Source organism: Arachis ipaensis, chromosome B8 (genome assembly GCF_059453495.1).
Source record: "Arachis ipaensis isolate K30076 ecotype BB chromosome B8, ASM5945349v1, whole genome shotgun sequence".
Taxonomy (NCBI): domain Eukaryota; kingdom Viridiplantae; phylum Streptophyta; class Magnoliopsida; order Fabales; family Fabaceae; genus Arachis; species Arachis ipaensis.
In genome coordinates, this window is record NC_142443.1 from 132,885,636 (window position 1) to 132,899,627 (window position 13,992).

The following is a 13,992-nucleotide window of genomic DNA, read 5'->3' on the forward strand; positions in this document are numbered from 1 at the left end:
AAAATATCTCTCAGTGTTTTGAAAATTAGTGTTAAATTCGTGCGATGCACGGGTTTACATTTTAATTTCACATGGTAAATCGAAAATAATATTTTATAATCATACATTTCTCAAGTTTAGTATAATATTATCATCGTCATTATATAATAAATGTACACTTAATATGTTTGTTTATCTTTATTCAAAGTAAAATGTAAATGGAATAGTTTGAAGTCTATAATATTTTTGAGTTATAAGGAAAGAGACCTGAAAAAATAAGAACATATATAACCGTAACAGTAGCATGTCAATTTTACACTAAACTTTATATTATATGACTAATGAAAATTTATCGACAACCTAGTATTTTATTAACCTCATTAGAAAAGCAATTGGCATATGATGTTGTGCTCCATGTTATACATTTTATTTCAAGCATGAAAGTATAATTAATAAATTATTTATATATACGATTTGTGCAAAAGTGTAAATCATAACATGTTACTAAAATAAAAATACTATTTTCTTATCTAAATATTTGAATTAAGTTTGCAGATAAAATAAATATATAAATATATTTAAAATATAAATCCTAGAAAACACAAATTTTCAAAGTTTTAAACACAACGTTCAAATAAAGAGAATCAACAGATTTTTAAAAAGGTGCCTTCTTAACTATAATTGAGGCGTATTAAACATAGTAGAGATAGAGATCTTATGCGACAAAAGTTGTTACTTAATTTATAAATAAAATTTATCTTAGCAAAATTAAAATAATTAAATAATATCTTTATTTAGTTTAATAAATTTAAATTAATTGTTTATCTATACTAAAGGAAATTATTTCAATTTTATTGACATTCTGCATGAATCCTATCGCCAAAAAATAAACAAATCTAAAAAATAAAAAATATCACTTGTTTTTCGTTATCCTGGGTTTCTCACCCAACTCTCTCTCCTCTTTTCAAACTTGTCTCTTCTCTCCGATAAAGAAGATAAAGAAGACGAAGAAGCTTCCTCCACGGCGCCCTGCCAAAGTCACCGCAGGATTTGCGCACGCCTCACCCAGTCAAGTAGAACGTCGTCGCGTCAGAGAGCGTCGCCATCTTCTTCGAGCATCGCCGTCTTCCTCGTTCCAGAGAGTGTCGTCGTCTTCCTCGCCGTCTTTCTCATTTTTCATCACCGTCGTCAGCCTCTCCCTTCCGGTAACATTCTCTCTCTGATTTATGTGATTTTAATTATTATAGCATTGTTTTTATTTTTGTAATTAATGTAATTTGGTTTGATTTATGTGATTTTATATTAGTTGTTGTTAATTTTGACAAAATGAAAAACTTAAGTATCAATTTGAGGGATTGTTGCTAGAGCTTTCTGTGGGTGCTATTTTGCCTGGAATTGGGGCCTCATTAGGGGAAGTTTGCCATGATTATCTTAATGGGCGATGTATAAAAGTCGATTGTAAGTCGAATCACCCACTTCATAATTTGCTAATGACTGCATTAGCTGCAACAACCTCAATGGGAACACTTAGCCAAGCTCCTATGGCTCCGATTGCTGCTGCAATGGTTGCTGCACAGGCAATAGTTGCACATTTACCTAGTTGTCACCATTTTTGGACCTCGATTCTCTGATATAAGCCACCTTCTATCCTACTGCGTATTTTGATCCAATATGGCTTTCACAATTTTTGTTAGACTCGTTGCCAATGTTGAACCTCAGAGTAGTTCAGTTATATACAATTTTAAATTCTGGAATCCTTCTCTACTATTCATATTATGAATGACTAGTCAAAATAAGAAGTTCCAATTTGCCTTCTGGTATTTACAACTGATGAAACTTTTATAAAATGTAGTTTCTCAGCAGAGGAGAGATACAAATACAAATACAGAGGAGATACGAATACAGAGAAGATACAAAGGTTGGGTGAAGAATTTAGCAAAACAAAAATAAAGTAATTTTTTAAGTATTTTTTAGATTTGTTTACTTTTTTTGGTATCAATGATTGATTAGGGTTTATGGAGAGATAAATAGTTTTGTTAGATGTGTTTTTGTTTTTGTTTTTTAGATTATTTAAATTTTAAAATAATAAAATTAAATATTTTGATTAATCTAAAATAGTAATTTTTGTCTAATATATTAAAAAGGATATTTAAGTCTTTTAAAAAATTAAATAAAAAATATTTTTTATTTTTATTAAATTATAAGGGTATTTTAGTAAAATTAGTGATATGATATATATTTTTTTAAAAAAAAATCTGATACTGATGTGGAAAATAAATTTCACATGTCTTGTTATTATTTGTCTATATTTTAAATGTATCGGTACGTATAAATTTACCATTGTATGGAAGCAAACACCATATTTTAATTTCATCCGATTTCATTCACAATCTTTTATATTAGAAAAAACTACCAAAAGTACCCATAAATTTTACTAACGTTAACAAAAGTACCCATAAACTAAGGAAATTAACGCTATACCTATGAAAGATGGGTTTCGTATGACGAATATATCCAAATCCTAATTTTTTGTTAATTTTTTAATAAAATTCCCAAACTACACCACCCTAACCCCATTCTACCATCACTTCCTCTCTTCCCACTTCTTCTTCTATCCTCATTTCTCCCTCTCTCAAAAATCCTCACAGAGTCACATAACTCTTCTCCTACTTCCTCACTGTCGTCCGCCACCCACCTACCCCGTCACCGCCAATCTCCTCCCTTTTCACTCTTAAGGTGGCTACAACACCTTCGTCGTGCGCCTGTGACCCAACCTAAGGAGAATGTCGATGTGGCGTGTCTGTCCCAGCTGAGGAGAACGTTGTCGTGGCGCGCCTGACCCATCCAAGGAGAACACCGTCGTCGCGCACCTGAGAAGACATAGGGGTCGTGGTGCTGCTGCATGTAGAAAGATGGTTTGTTATAGGAGTAGTTTTGGACTCCATGACAAGGGTTTTAAAGGTGCAGGTTGGGTTATGGAAGGTTGAAAAAGTGAATTGAGGTTGAGGGTGGGGTAGTTTGAGAATTTTATTAAAAAATCAACAAAACTTAGGGTTTGGATACTTTTATCGTACGGAACCCATCTTTCATGGGTACATCATTAATTTCCTTAGTTTATGGATAATTTTGTCAGTGTTTGTAAACTTCATGAGTATTTTTGGTAGTTTTTTCTTTATATTAATATTTTGTTTGAGTCAAATAATTCTTTAATCATTAAGCATATTATCGAACAAACTAAAAAGAGTACATGTTATTAGTAATATTTGTAAAACTTTTTCGATCCAGCAAAAAATAAATAATAACAACGTAACGAAGCTTTGGCTCGCATAAATTTGTTGATCTATGTCCGAACTGAGAAAGAAGTCTTAAAAACCTATCGACATGTCTCTATTTTACACGGGGAAAATAGGATGAGGGATGTTGGACGGCGCAAAGACGTCAGGCGGGTTGGGTTGTAGGGCCCAAACACACAGCAAAAAAAAAAGCAGTTCTAAATAACTCTAGTTAAAAACTTATCACTTCTGAATGACTTGGCCCCACAAAGTTAACCCAATCAATAGTAAGCGTAGTGAGGCCTGAATCTGTGGAAAGGCCCAAGTAACATGAGTGAGAGTCCATCAAACCAAACAAACACAACGGCAGTGTCAATATCTTCATCTCCCTCGACGCAAATAGATTTAGCCCTATTTGCATACCTTTTAGAGATATTTCGTTACGATGGGTTACTGCACCGTGTGAGAAACCGTGGCTGGCGAATACATCATCATCCTACCATACCGATCCCTAAACCATTGTTTTCAAGTTATGGTTATGTACTCCGGCATTATCCGTGTGAGTAGGTACTTCGAGTGCAACACGTTGCGGCGATGGACAAAGAACAGATCAAGGAACCGGTGTTATTGTCAACCCCGAGAGCTTCTGCTGCACCTTCCGTGCCTAGGGGTTCACAATTGGAGTTGTCGCCCAATCCTGTTAATGGGTCGGAACACAAGTAAGCCTATGGCGAGTATTTATACTTACGTTATAATAGCACTCACTAAGTTTTCATCACCTTTCTTTCAAATATAACATACGTCCTTGGTTTTGTTGGAGGAGGGATTTGCAGGAACCTGTACACCCTATCACAACCACGTCTTTGGCTGAACGCATCTCCCAAATTGAAGCTGACATTGTGGATGTTAGATTTGTTATCCAAAATCAAAAGCTCCTAAATGAGAAGTATGTGGAACTGGTGGAAGAGATGATAAATCAGCAAGCTGTATCACCCCACATTGGAAGTAACTCTCTGAAAGTAGGGAAGACCACCATGACCAAAAGGACCATTGGAAAAAGTGGAGCAACCTTAAGGACATGCAAGCAAAAGAAAAATGCTACTCCCATAACAACTGGAACCGACCCTGACTATCTCCCAATTCCGACGCCGCCATCTAGTCCAGAAGGGAGCACATTCTGCTTGAAGCGCAGAAACAAACAGAGGCATTATGGATCGACCCCTACCTCAAAGGGAGAAACCCCAAAGGGAAGGAGGAAATTGTTTAACACAGGAAGCGTTTCTGGGGTGGGCCAGAGCAAGGGAGAAAAGACTCACATCACTAGCAGCTCTATCCCAGCAGTCCAATATGTCGAGCAACAAAACTTCCTGCAGATTCGGCATGTAGATAGGAGCCAGTGGGGGAAGGAGATTGGGAAAAATATTGCTCGTGTAAGTCCTGAACTACCATTAGAACCTTATGCTTAATAACTGATCTATAAACCATAATGTTTTGAATTCTGACAATTCTTAATAACTGCACACGAGATTCTCCTTACAGGGTATGTCATTAACTTTCTTCCCCACCAAGGACATGAAGATTTTAGGCCTTGATCTATGCGCTGCTGCGTACATATTCAACACAAAACTTGACCAAGAGTAAGTTTCAACACTGATTGTAGTAGTTTTCAGTGGCATAATATACTGAATAGATAAATTGAAATGTCAGTTGTACGCATTGTTTGTCACAGTTGGTTCCACTGCTATACCAGCAAGATTTTTCACTCCAATATTCATACTAATGCATGTTTTGTTGGCGACATCTGTTATAAATGATATACGTTTTTTGTTAAGAAGAATGGTCACCCACATTCTTGAGCTCATGTTATAACTAATTCGAAATAAATCATGATTGCTAATACTGAACACTACAATGAGCTTCTTGTTCAGAGCCCGCACTGTGCTATTACCAGGGGTGCTCTCAAAATTCTAGAGCCTAGGAAGCCCGTGGTCAACAACGTGAGTACAAAATTAGTAAAAAAGCTATGTACATGATCCCCAATTCTGCAGCTGCATGATTTTGCTGAAGTGCATGCCTAAGTATTGTGCATTGTGTATGTTTACAGGTGATGATTCTGCTTGCCTGCATGCTGGCTGGAAACTCCACTAGGATTCATTGGTTCTTGCCGACAACCTTCTCAGTGAGTGGACCTCCTATGAACATTATCTTCTAATAAATATCTTTTCCTTATTTCTGCTGCTAATAATTGGTTATTGTCTAAATAAATAATGTTAATTTTTACATGATCAAGTTGTTGTAGGTAATAAATTCAGTTAAATTGGTGTACTATATTTAAGGATTGAAAAACAGTTATTTTACTTGAAAAAAAAGAAGAAAAAATATGTAACATAATATGAACGGATGTTTTAGTAAAAACATAAGTATCATGCACATAATATTTCTCCTTCCTAAAAAAGTTACGCCCTATACGAGTATGCATTTTCAAAGTGCTTCATTATTCACCCATATAAACTAACTTTATTTATTTTAAGATTTGTTGTTGTTTTTATTTTTTTTCTCCAAACCATATAAATTACTTAGAACATATAGGGAAATTTTTTTTCATTATGAAACTCATGAAATATTTTTAAGGTCATCATTGAAATTTGTCGTTACAGCAAATTGCCACCGGAAGGGGACCAATTCCACATGCGACACTGAAGGCCATCCGAGAGGATTTTATGGGCAAAGCCAACTGTGTATGCAAGGTAAGTCCCGATAAGATTTGTAATGTCGTCGTGGACTCCAAATTGATTAAGCATGTGAATATTCCATCACTGGTTTCTGCTGGCAGATTTACTGTCCCATTTGGTGCGATGGACGTTGGTTTATGCTTGTGATTGACGTCATTCGTAGGCAGCTTATGTACTTGGACTCCCTTCCCTCAGAAGATGACAGACCCAAGCGACTCCGGCAACTTAAAAAAGTGGTATGGTCTATCAATCCACATAAAAACTAATTACTCCATTTCATTTTGTTCGAAAGGCATCTGAGCATATGCTTCTTTTTGTGCACGGAGTGATGCAACCATAAGGCTATCTTCCTGGAGGAGGTGCTGGATAGTGATGATTGGTATGACGACCCGACAAATCCTAGGATTCTGTGCAGCGACTACGAGATAAAGGAGCCTAAGGTCACCAGGCAAGACCCTGGAAGGTATCCCTAGACTCCATCTACTTCTGTTACCTTAGGCTAGCTACGAACTTAAGTCATATGTGACTAATTGATCCATGATGATCTATGATATGATATCTTTGTTCCACCCTCTATTCTTTTGGCATGATGAAGTGTTTCAGCATCAGGTTGTCCTAGTGGTTTAACTATTGTCACTTGAATCAGAATGATGTGTTACATGATTAAAAAAAAATAACGTACATAAAACAATTTTCGTTCTAGCAATGACTGCATCATGTACGTTGGGCAATGGATGATAATGTACCAGCTTTGGAACTCATACGAGGCTGAGGTATACCCACACACCATAGACATTAGGATTTTGTTTGTAGTATTATGAGAAAATGAATTAAGTGAAATAACTTGTGGTTGCAGAAAATTACAGACTATAGTCGTATGAGGCTTGCTGTTGACATGGTACTAAAGTACCATAATGACAAGTATATAGAGGTCATTCAAGCTGCGTTGGAATACTGGAGGAACTTAACCAACGGTTCCCTAGCAACAAACTGACCCAGTTGTTCACCTAAGCTTCTTTTGAGAATGCTTGTTTGAATGCTTACTAGCCGAGAGACTACAACCTTTTGTATAATATTATGTAATCCATCTAATTATTGAATTGAGCAATGCTTCTTGGGAGCTAAGTTTGACAACCTTTTGTGGCTATTTTCATGCAACTCTTTGTGTAACCCATGACACGTTTGACCTACACAACTAAAATCCTCACTAATATGATGCATACATCATTACGAATGTGGAAATTTTCTTAACCTGCATCTCAAATACACTGCACATTAAATAACAAATTCTGATGTTCAAGCTCGATATAGGTATGGTGTCAGGAGTTACAGATGAGGTACAAGTGGATAAACACCTTTCAAGAACGGGCACAAACCAACCATAGTCTTTACAGAGTTTGCAGTAGATACATTCGACTTTTGTAAAATAAACTATACATGTCGATGCTTATGTTAGACGTCAGCCATGTCTTTCGGACCTTTCTAAATTCATCAAGCATAATTTAGTAAACCTTTGTGTACTGTCTTTTAGATTCATATTTGTGGTTGTTTTTCAGATGCATATTTGTGGCTATTCCAATGGTTCTGGTATTTGCACTTTTTGTTCTAGGTTAGACCACATCTAGGTATTGGAGATATCTCCCACCCCTACAGGCAAGGGTGCATAGGATAGCGGAATAATACTAAACCAATACAAAATATTTTCTAAACTCACATATACAGTATGTACAAATAGTAATTAGTAGTGTAAACTTTTAAGAGTATTCTATTGCATGGATCACTTTACCAAAATGTGGGAACTAAACAATTACAACCCCCTTCCTGTTTACGTTAACACTGCCAAGAGGATAACTACCAATGTTTCAGGTAAAAATAATAAACCAAGACAAACAGGCTATAAGAAAATCCTGCTCCGAATATAACTACCATTCCACTTGAAAAAAACCCGTGTAAACATAAATAATGCAAGTTAATAACATGAATGTTAATAACATGAAATGTTCATCTGTAACATGGAGCCATACCTTACATGGAGCCATCCATTTTCTGAATGACTAAAATAGCTAAATAATGCAAGTTAATAACATGAAATCTTCATCTGTAACAATCTCCTGTTATAAATATCAATACAATAAAACACCTTAGCGGATCACAACACATCCATAAATTGTCCACGTTCAAGTTTCTCAACTCCCCGAAGAGTTTCGAGTGCTGCGATTTTTAAGTGCATTGCACATCAATTTGACATGATTTGTTAATGTCACCTCATCTTTCGAAGTAGTTGTTAAATAATTATTTTTTACCAGTAAATAGCTGAATAAACCCAAGTTAAAATATGTACCAACATGTAATGACTTTACCTTACATTTAAGAGATACTAAAAGGAATTTTCACCCTCTGCCAGAAAGAGAGAGAGAATAAACCTTCCAATAAAGTTTCCATCATCGAGAAACTAAGTCAGTTATTGACATCACCAACGCGAACAATCAAAAAGATGAAACTAATTAACCATTAAGAATTTATGTTATCCATGATGATTACTTTGAAACACCATGAAAGACAAACAAATCTCAGTCTACAAAGCAAAACATTAATTCACAACGCATGACGTAGTAGCATAAGAATTTGAAGAGTTTAATACAAGACACTATTTCACCTAAATTTCGAATCCGCATCTACAACAACCCCAAAAAAATGCACCCATGGTTTGGCAAATCCAAACATGCTTCATTCAATAGCCTCACAGTGACGAATAGATGACCAATACTTCATCCCCCACAAACTGTTTCATCACAGAATGCCTAACCTCGCCGAACCCTTTTACAAGAAGTTTGAGACTGCCTGTTAATAGTTTCTGCTCCCTACAAAATCAGAAAAGATAAGACAACGCTGCTCAATCAAAACAACAATGTAGAATTTTGAATGGTACACACACAACATAAAAGACCTAAACAACTTATGAATTAAGAAACCAAAGTCTCACAAACAAATCAATCAAACACTAACCTCATCATCCGGTTGTTTGTTCCTCGCGGTACAATTTCTATGGTCGTGCCCAAGCCCATGGCACCTTCTACATCGCCTCCCCATCTTTACGTTCATGCTGCCCCTGGGAGCACCATTCGACTTTATAATAGTTGGATCCAGCATGTTGACATGGTCATCGCCTTCTCTGCCAAATCTGTTCCTTCCACCTTGCGGGCCCGCTGGCTCAATTTTCTTCGTCAGTTTTTCCACTTGAGAAAGAACATTCTCATACATGTTTCCATTCTGGGCAGCTAAAAAGAACATAGACATACATGCACTCCACAAGGACCCATAACGTACTTGAAATGCCTTTTCCGTATTAGCCACTGGAACCACACCAACTGACACCAAAGACTTTGCATCTTTACACCACCTACAAAGCACTAACTACCTCGGCAACGCCTCTATCTCAAGCTCTTTCATCGTACAAAATATAGGACTGCAAGGGACCCCCTAAACTATTCCACAACTTGCTTGAGCACTCATAATTTTTAGAACTGCTATCGTATAACACAGTATAAACTCAACAGGGCCTTCAGAACTTCCTTAGCATGAGCTTTTGAATGGTACCATAAGTCTCATGATGAAGCACGAGCAACGCAAAACTTACTCTATTTTTTTCTTAACCTCAAAGAATATCTCCCGCATGTAAACCTTGCTTACAGCCTTCTCAATACTTTCCAACCCTGTTGTCATCACCGGTTCCAAATATAAGCATTTGAAGTCGGCCATGAACTCGTTATTCCAATAATCCTTCGCCACATAATCCAGGTTATCCAAGAGCTCAAGAAGACAATTTTCAGATCTAATAAACTTCTTGAGGGATGAATTGATTCCCTCACATCTCGATGTTGTTCTCACTCCAGCACAAAACTTATCACACAGATAGGCATTCGCCCAATACGCCCTCTTTTCATATGTTTTTCCAATCCAATCATTATTCTCTAAACCAAAGCTCTCAACCATCTCCGCCCAATAGTTTTTAAACTCTTCAACTACAAATTTTTCATACACCGCAGTCTTGAATACACTAAAAAATTAGCATCCTTAATGTTAGAGATAACATTTCGAGCAAGATGCTAACTGCATAGTCTATGTGTTGGGTTAGGAAATTCGTTCTAGATAGCCTCCTTCATTGATTCATCTCCATCTGTAACCACAACCATCGGCTTTTGCCTCATCACATCCATGAAACACCTTAGCATCCACTTATAAGAAGGAATCTTCTCATCCTCAAGCAACTCAAACCCAAATATAATGGTTTGTCTGTGATGGTTAGTACCTGAAAAAAATCACCAAAGGTCTATTGTATAAATTCTTTTTATAGGTTGAATAAAAGGCCAAGACATTACCAAAACAATCATAGTCATGCTGCATTTGACCATCACACCAAAACAGATTACCCAAGTGGTTCTCGACATAGTACGAGTATTGTACCACAGCTAGTGGATCAAGTTCGGTCTTCCTTTTAAGATAGATAATGGCTGCAGCAGCATCACCCTCCACAATGCAGAAACATCGAACATCATCGATATAGTTATATAGATCCTTCTTTATAAAATGCAAATTACGATAACCACCTGCGAGATAGGCAAAGAATCCCATGATTTATGTTGTCTGGAAACTTACTTCGTGCAAGCTATGAACATGGACCTTGTCGCCTTACGACATGTGCCGATGCGGTGCCATTATATTTGTGTGGTCTGCTGGGGCTAACTCATGGTTATGATTCGCTTACAAAAGACTTCATCTTCCACTTTTTGCACCCCTTGTCTAGATGAACCACAAATCTCGGCTTACAATTGGTTCGTGTAATTGTTTTATGTGCACTCTGTCTATCAATTCTTTCATAATGTTTCTTATCGTGCAATCCTTCTTTATTGCTGAAGAAAAATTTTCTCACAACATTACCTTAATTATCTTTTCCAAATCTGCCTTTCAAATCGCAAACCCAGTAACTCGTGCATATTCCACATACTTGCATATGCCTCCTCAACCGAATTGAACTCAACAAGAGCTAAATCTTCCGCAGTTACCCCTGCCTCACAACGATTGGAACTATTTGGTTCTTCATCTGACCTCACCATCATCGAACTAGATCCCTGTGCTTTCGCATCATATACTACCCTACTAGTTTCCTCAGTATCCAACGATGTCATATTGACTTCCTCTGGTTGCCTCGACTCTGCCCCTAATGTCTCACATTCGTCAACCCCCGATCCTGTGCTCCATCCGTCTATCTACTGCGCAGAGAACTCTGAGCTACCTTCTGAATCACTCTCCATCTCACACCACCAAATACCTGAACAGGCAAAAAATTTGTATGTCAACTGGCAACTAAGGAAAAAATAGCGTAGTAACTAAGCACAAGACCCGAAAATCTTTAATCAGCATCCAAAGGAACCAACAAAAGGATCAAGTTATGCTATGTTTGAAATATTTTGAGAATATCTATCCATCAATAAAATAATTCTTTTCTTTGGTTTGGAGTACAATAAAAATATAATTTTCAAATCTCAAAATAATTTCAATTCTTACCTTAATGTTCAAACTAAATCAGACAAAAATTATACTCAAATTTGCAAGTTCATTATTACTAAATATTAAAATGTCAAAATTATTCTTAATGAACAAATAAAGAAAAGACAAATACATAACCACAAGGATAAAAATAGTAAAAATAAAAAATTTCATATTTACTCATGCAATTAATTATTCCAAATCATGAATTTATATTTTAAAAAAAGTTGAAATTCACTACTTAACAAAAAAAGAATTCTTTTCTCAATTTAATGCTCTCCATCCACACTCAATAAGAATCATATATGTATAAAGGAAAGTATGAGTGATGCAAAATGTTTATTTTAGGGCAGAAATAGAGACAAAATCTAACTATTCATAGGCACTAACTTTGAATAAGAATGACAAAAAAAAGTTTAACTTTGTAGAGGCTTAATTCCTAGCCATTGTACCTAAAGTGTACTCCATTGTACCTAAAGTATACTCGTACGACACAGTAAAATTTGTTACTCTACTATTAATTTATTTATGCCAACAAGGCTGCTTCATTATTTTAGTTCTTTAATGTTTCCTACATAGCTTTCACAATGAAAAAATGTCCACAGGAATTCAAGTATTTGCATTAACTATGCATTAGTTATTTTAGTTCTTTAATATCATCCTACATCTCCTGCATAGTTTTTACAAGAGTAATACCTCAAATAGGTCCAAAATTCACGGTCAAACAGATTTGTTTCCAACAAAATTTAATTAAAATTTTGTCCCTGACGTTTTTAGTTATACACCAGATACGTCCCCATGGCAATTTGACCCAGTCAAGACGTCCTACGTGGAGGTTAACGGGCTGACTTGTCAGGTTAACTGTCACGTGTCACTTCCAGGACAATTTAGTCTCCATCCAAGCTAGACAAAATGACGTCGTATTGGATCATGAGGCGAATGACGTCATTTCATGGAGGACAAATTCGTCCCCACCAAGGAAGGCAGAGTTACGAAATGGCAACGTTTTAAATGGGGATCTATCTGCCTGTTTGAGGGGACTTATCTGCCTGATGATTATACTTCTATTGGGACCTATTTATCTGATAACCTAATGTTTGGGAACCTATCTGACCTATAATTAGTGACATTACCCTTAAATATATTCATTGTCTTTTTTTGTTTCATTAAAAACACAGGCTGATGTATCTGGACCTGGTAGCTTGCAAAATTATAATCCTCCCTCTCATAACACTCAAATTAAAGATTCTCCTTCACATGTCACAAAAAATGTCTCAGGCAATTCCAAGGTATGCAAATTTTGAATGACTTAATGCGCATGTTGAAATCTGTATGAAACATCCTCATAATAATTTTGTTAATTCCTGGCTCAGCAACCTTTTAGACGTCCAAAGCAAACAGTAATCGGGGCAAAGACTTAGAAGAGTGTTATTGTTGAAACCATGGTAGCTGCAACCAATGACACAGCATCTAGATTGTTCAAATTTATTCCAACACCAGGATTGAAGCAATCTACGAAGAAATGATGCTTTTAAGGATTCCGACACCATATTTTGTTACGTTGGAGGAAATAGTTCTTTTGTTGTTTGGGTTGGTTTGGTTTGGTTTAGTCTATATTGAAGGAAATAAATATTCTTTTGTGAGATTTGGTTTATCTTGATACTAAATTTAGCTACTTGTGTGGTTACAATATTTTAATTATCAGTTATGTAACCATTTTGATAAATGGGTGAAACAAACCAAAAGCAATGTGTTTCTTTTATACTATTTCACCACGATTGATTTCATGCATATCCATCTAAATATAATGAGACATTTCAATCTAACAATTTGATAATCAACACAGATTAAAACTTGCCTAAACAGCCACTACATACATACAAAACACAACTACAACTACCAATGCCCCCAATTATTATACCCATAAACAAAGCAAAAATAATATACTTCTTCACAAGTTGGCTATCCTCATTCTTCTTCAACAATAGATCCTCCAACTGCTTCACTCTCTCCTCCAAGCCATCGTTCAACATACGCATTAAGTCATTCAAAATTAGCATACCTTGGAATTGCCTAAGACATTTTTTGTGACATGTGAATGAGAATCTTCAATTTAAGTGTCATGAGAGGGAGGATTAGAATTTTGAAAGCTACCAAGTCTAGATACATCAGCCTATGTTTTCAATGAAACCAAAAAAGGGCAATGAATATATTTGAGGGTAATGTCACTAATTATAGGTCAGATAGGTCCCAAACATTAGGTTATCAGACAAATAAATTACTATAGAAGCATAATCATAAAGTAGATAGGTCCCCTCGAATAGGCAGATAGATCCCCTATTTAAAATATTTCTGTTTCGCAACTCTGTCTTCCATAGTGGGGACAAATTTGTCCTCCACAAAACGACGTCGTTCGCCTCATGATCCAATACGGCGTCATTTTTTCTAGCTTGGATGGGGAC

The 13,992-nt window shown here is 36.2% G+C and overlaps 2 protein-coding genes and 1 pseudogene across 2 annotated transcripts; 2 read left to right on the forward strand and 1 right to left on the reverse strand.

Moving 5' to 3' along the window:
- Positions 1-3,611: 3,611 nt before the first annotated feature.
- LOC148549908 (uncharacterized) lies at positions 3,612-5,107 on the forward strand. The gene is made up of 2 exons (XM_088497559.1): positions 3,612-3,970; positions 4,072-5,107. The coding sequence occupies exons 1-2, from the start codon at positions 3,846-3,848 to the stop codon at positions 4,715-4,717; spliced, it is 771 nt and encodes a 256-aa protein (XP_088353685.1). The 5' UTR covers positions 3,612-3,845; the 3' UTR covers positions 4,718-5,107.
- Positions 5,108-5,376: 269 nt separating this feature from the next.
- On the forward strand, positions 5,377-7,597 carry LOC148549909 (uncharacterized). Its single transcript, XM_088495845.1, has 6 exons — positions 5,377-5,430; positions 5,909-5,998; positions 6,325-6,446; positions 6,687-6,756; positions 6,840-6,904; positions 7,540-7,597. The coding sequence occupies exons 1-6, from the start codon at positions 5,377-5,379 to the stop codon at positions 7,595-7,597; spliced, it is 459 nt and encodes a 152-aa protein (XP_088351971.1).
- A 1,187-nt stretch (positions 7,598-8,784) lies between these two features.
- Positions 8,785-11,169, reverse strand: LOC107611487 (protein FAR-RED IMPAIRED RESPONSE 1-like; annotated as a pseudogene).
- Between the last annotated feature and the right edge of the window lie 2,823 nt (positions 11,170-13,992).

Excerpts from the sequence above, each read along its gene's own strand:
- LOC148549908 (XM_088497559.1), top strand. The coding sequence starts at position 3,846 with ATGGACAAAGAACAGATCAAGGAACCGGTGTTATTGTCAACCCCGAGA. Across the intron at positions 3,971-4,071 it reads GTTAATGGGTCGGAACACAA|GAGGGATTTGCAGGAACCTG; the intron begins GTAAGCCTATGG and ends GTTTTGTTGGAG.
- LOC148549909 (XM_088495845.1), top strand. The coding sequence starts at position 5,377 with ATGCTGGCTGGAAACTCCACTAGGATTCATTGGTTCTTGCCGACAACC. Across the intron at positions 5,999-6,324 it reads AAGCCAACTGTGTATGCAAG|GCTATCTTCCTGGAGGAGGT; the intron begins GTAAGTCCCGAT and ends TGCAACCATAAG. Across the intron at positions 6,447-6,686 it reads ACCAGGCAAGACCCTGGAAG|CAATGACTGCATCATGTACG; the intron begins GTATCCCTAGAC and ends TTTTCGTTCTAG.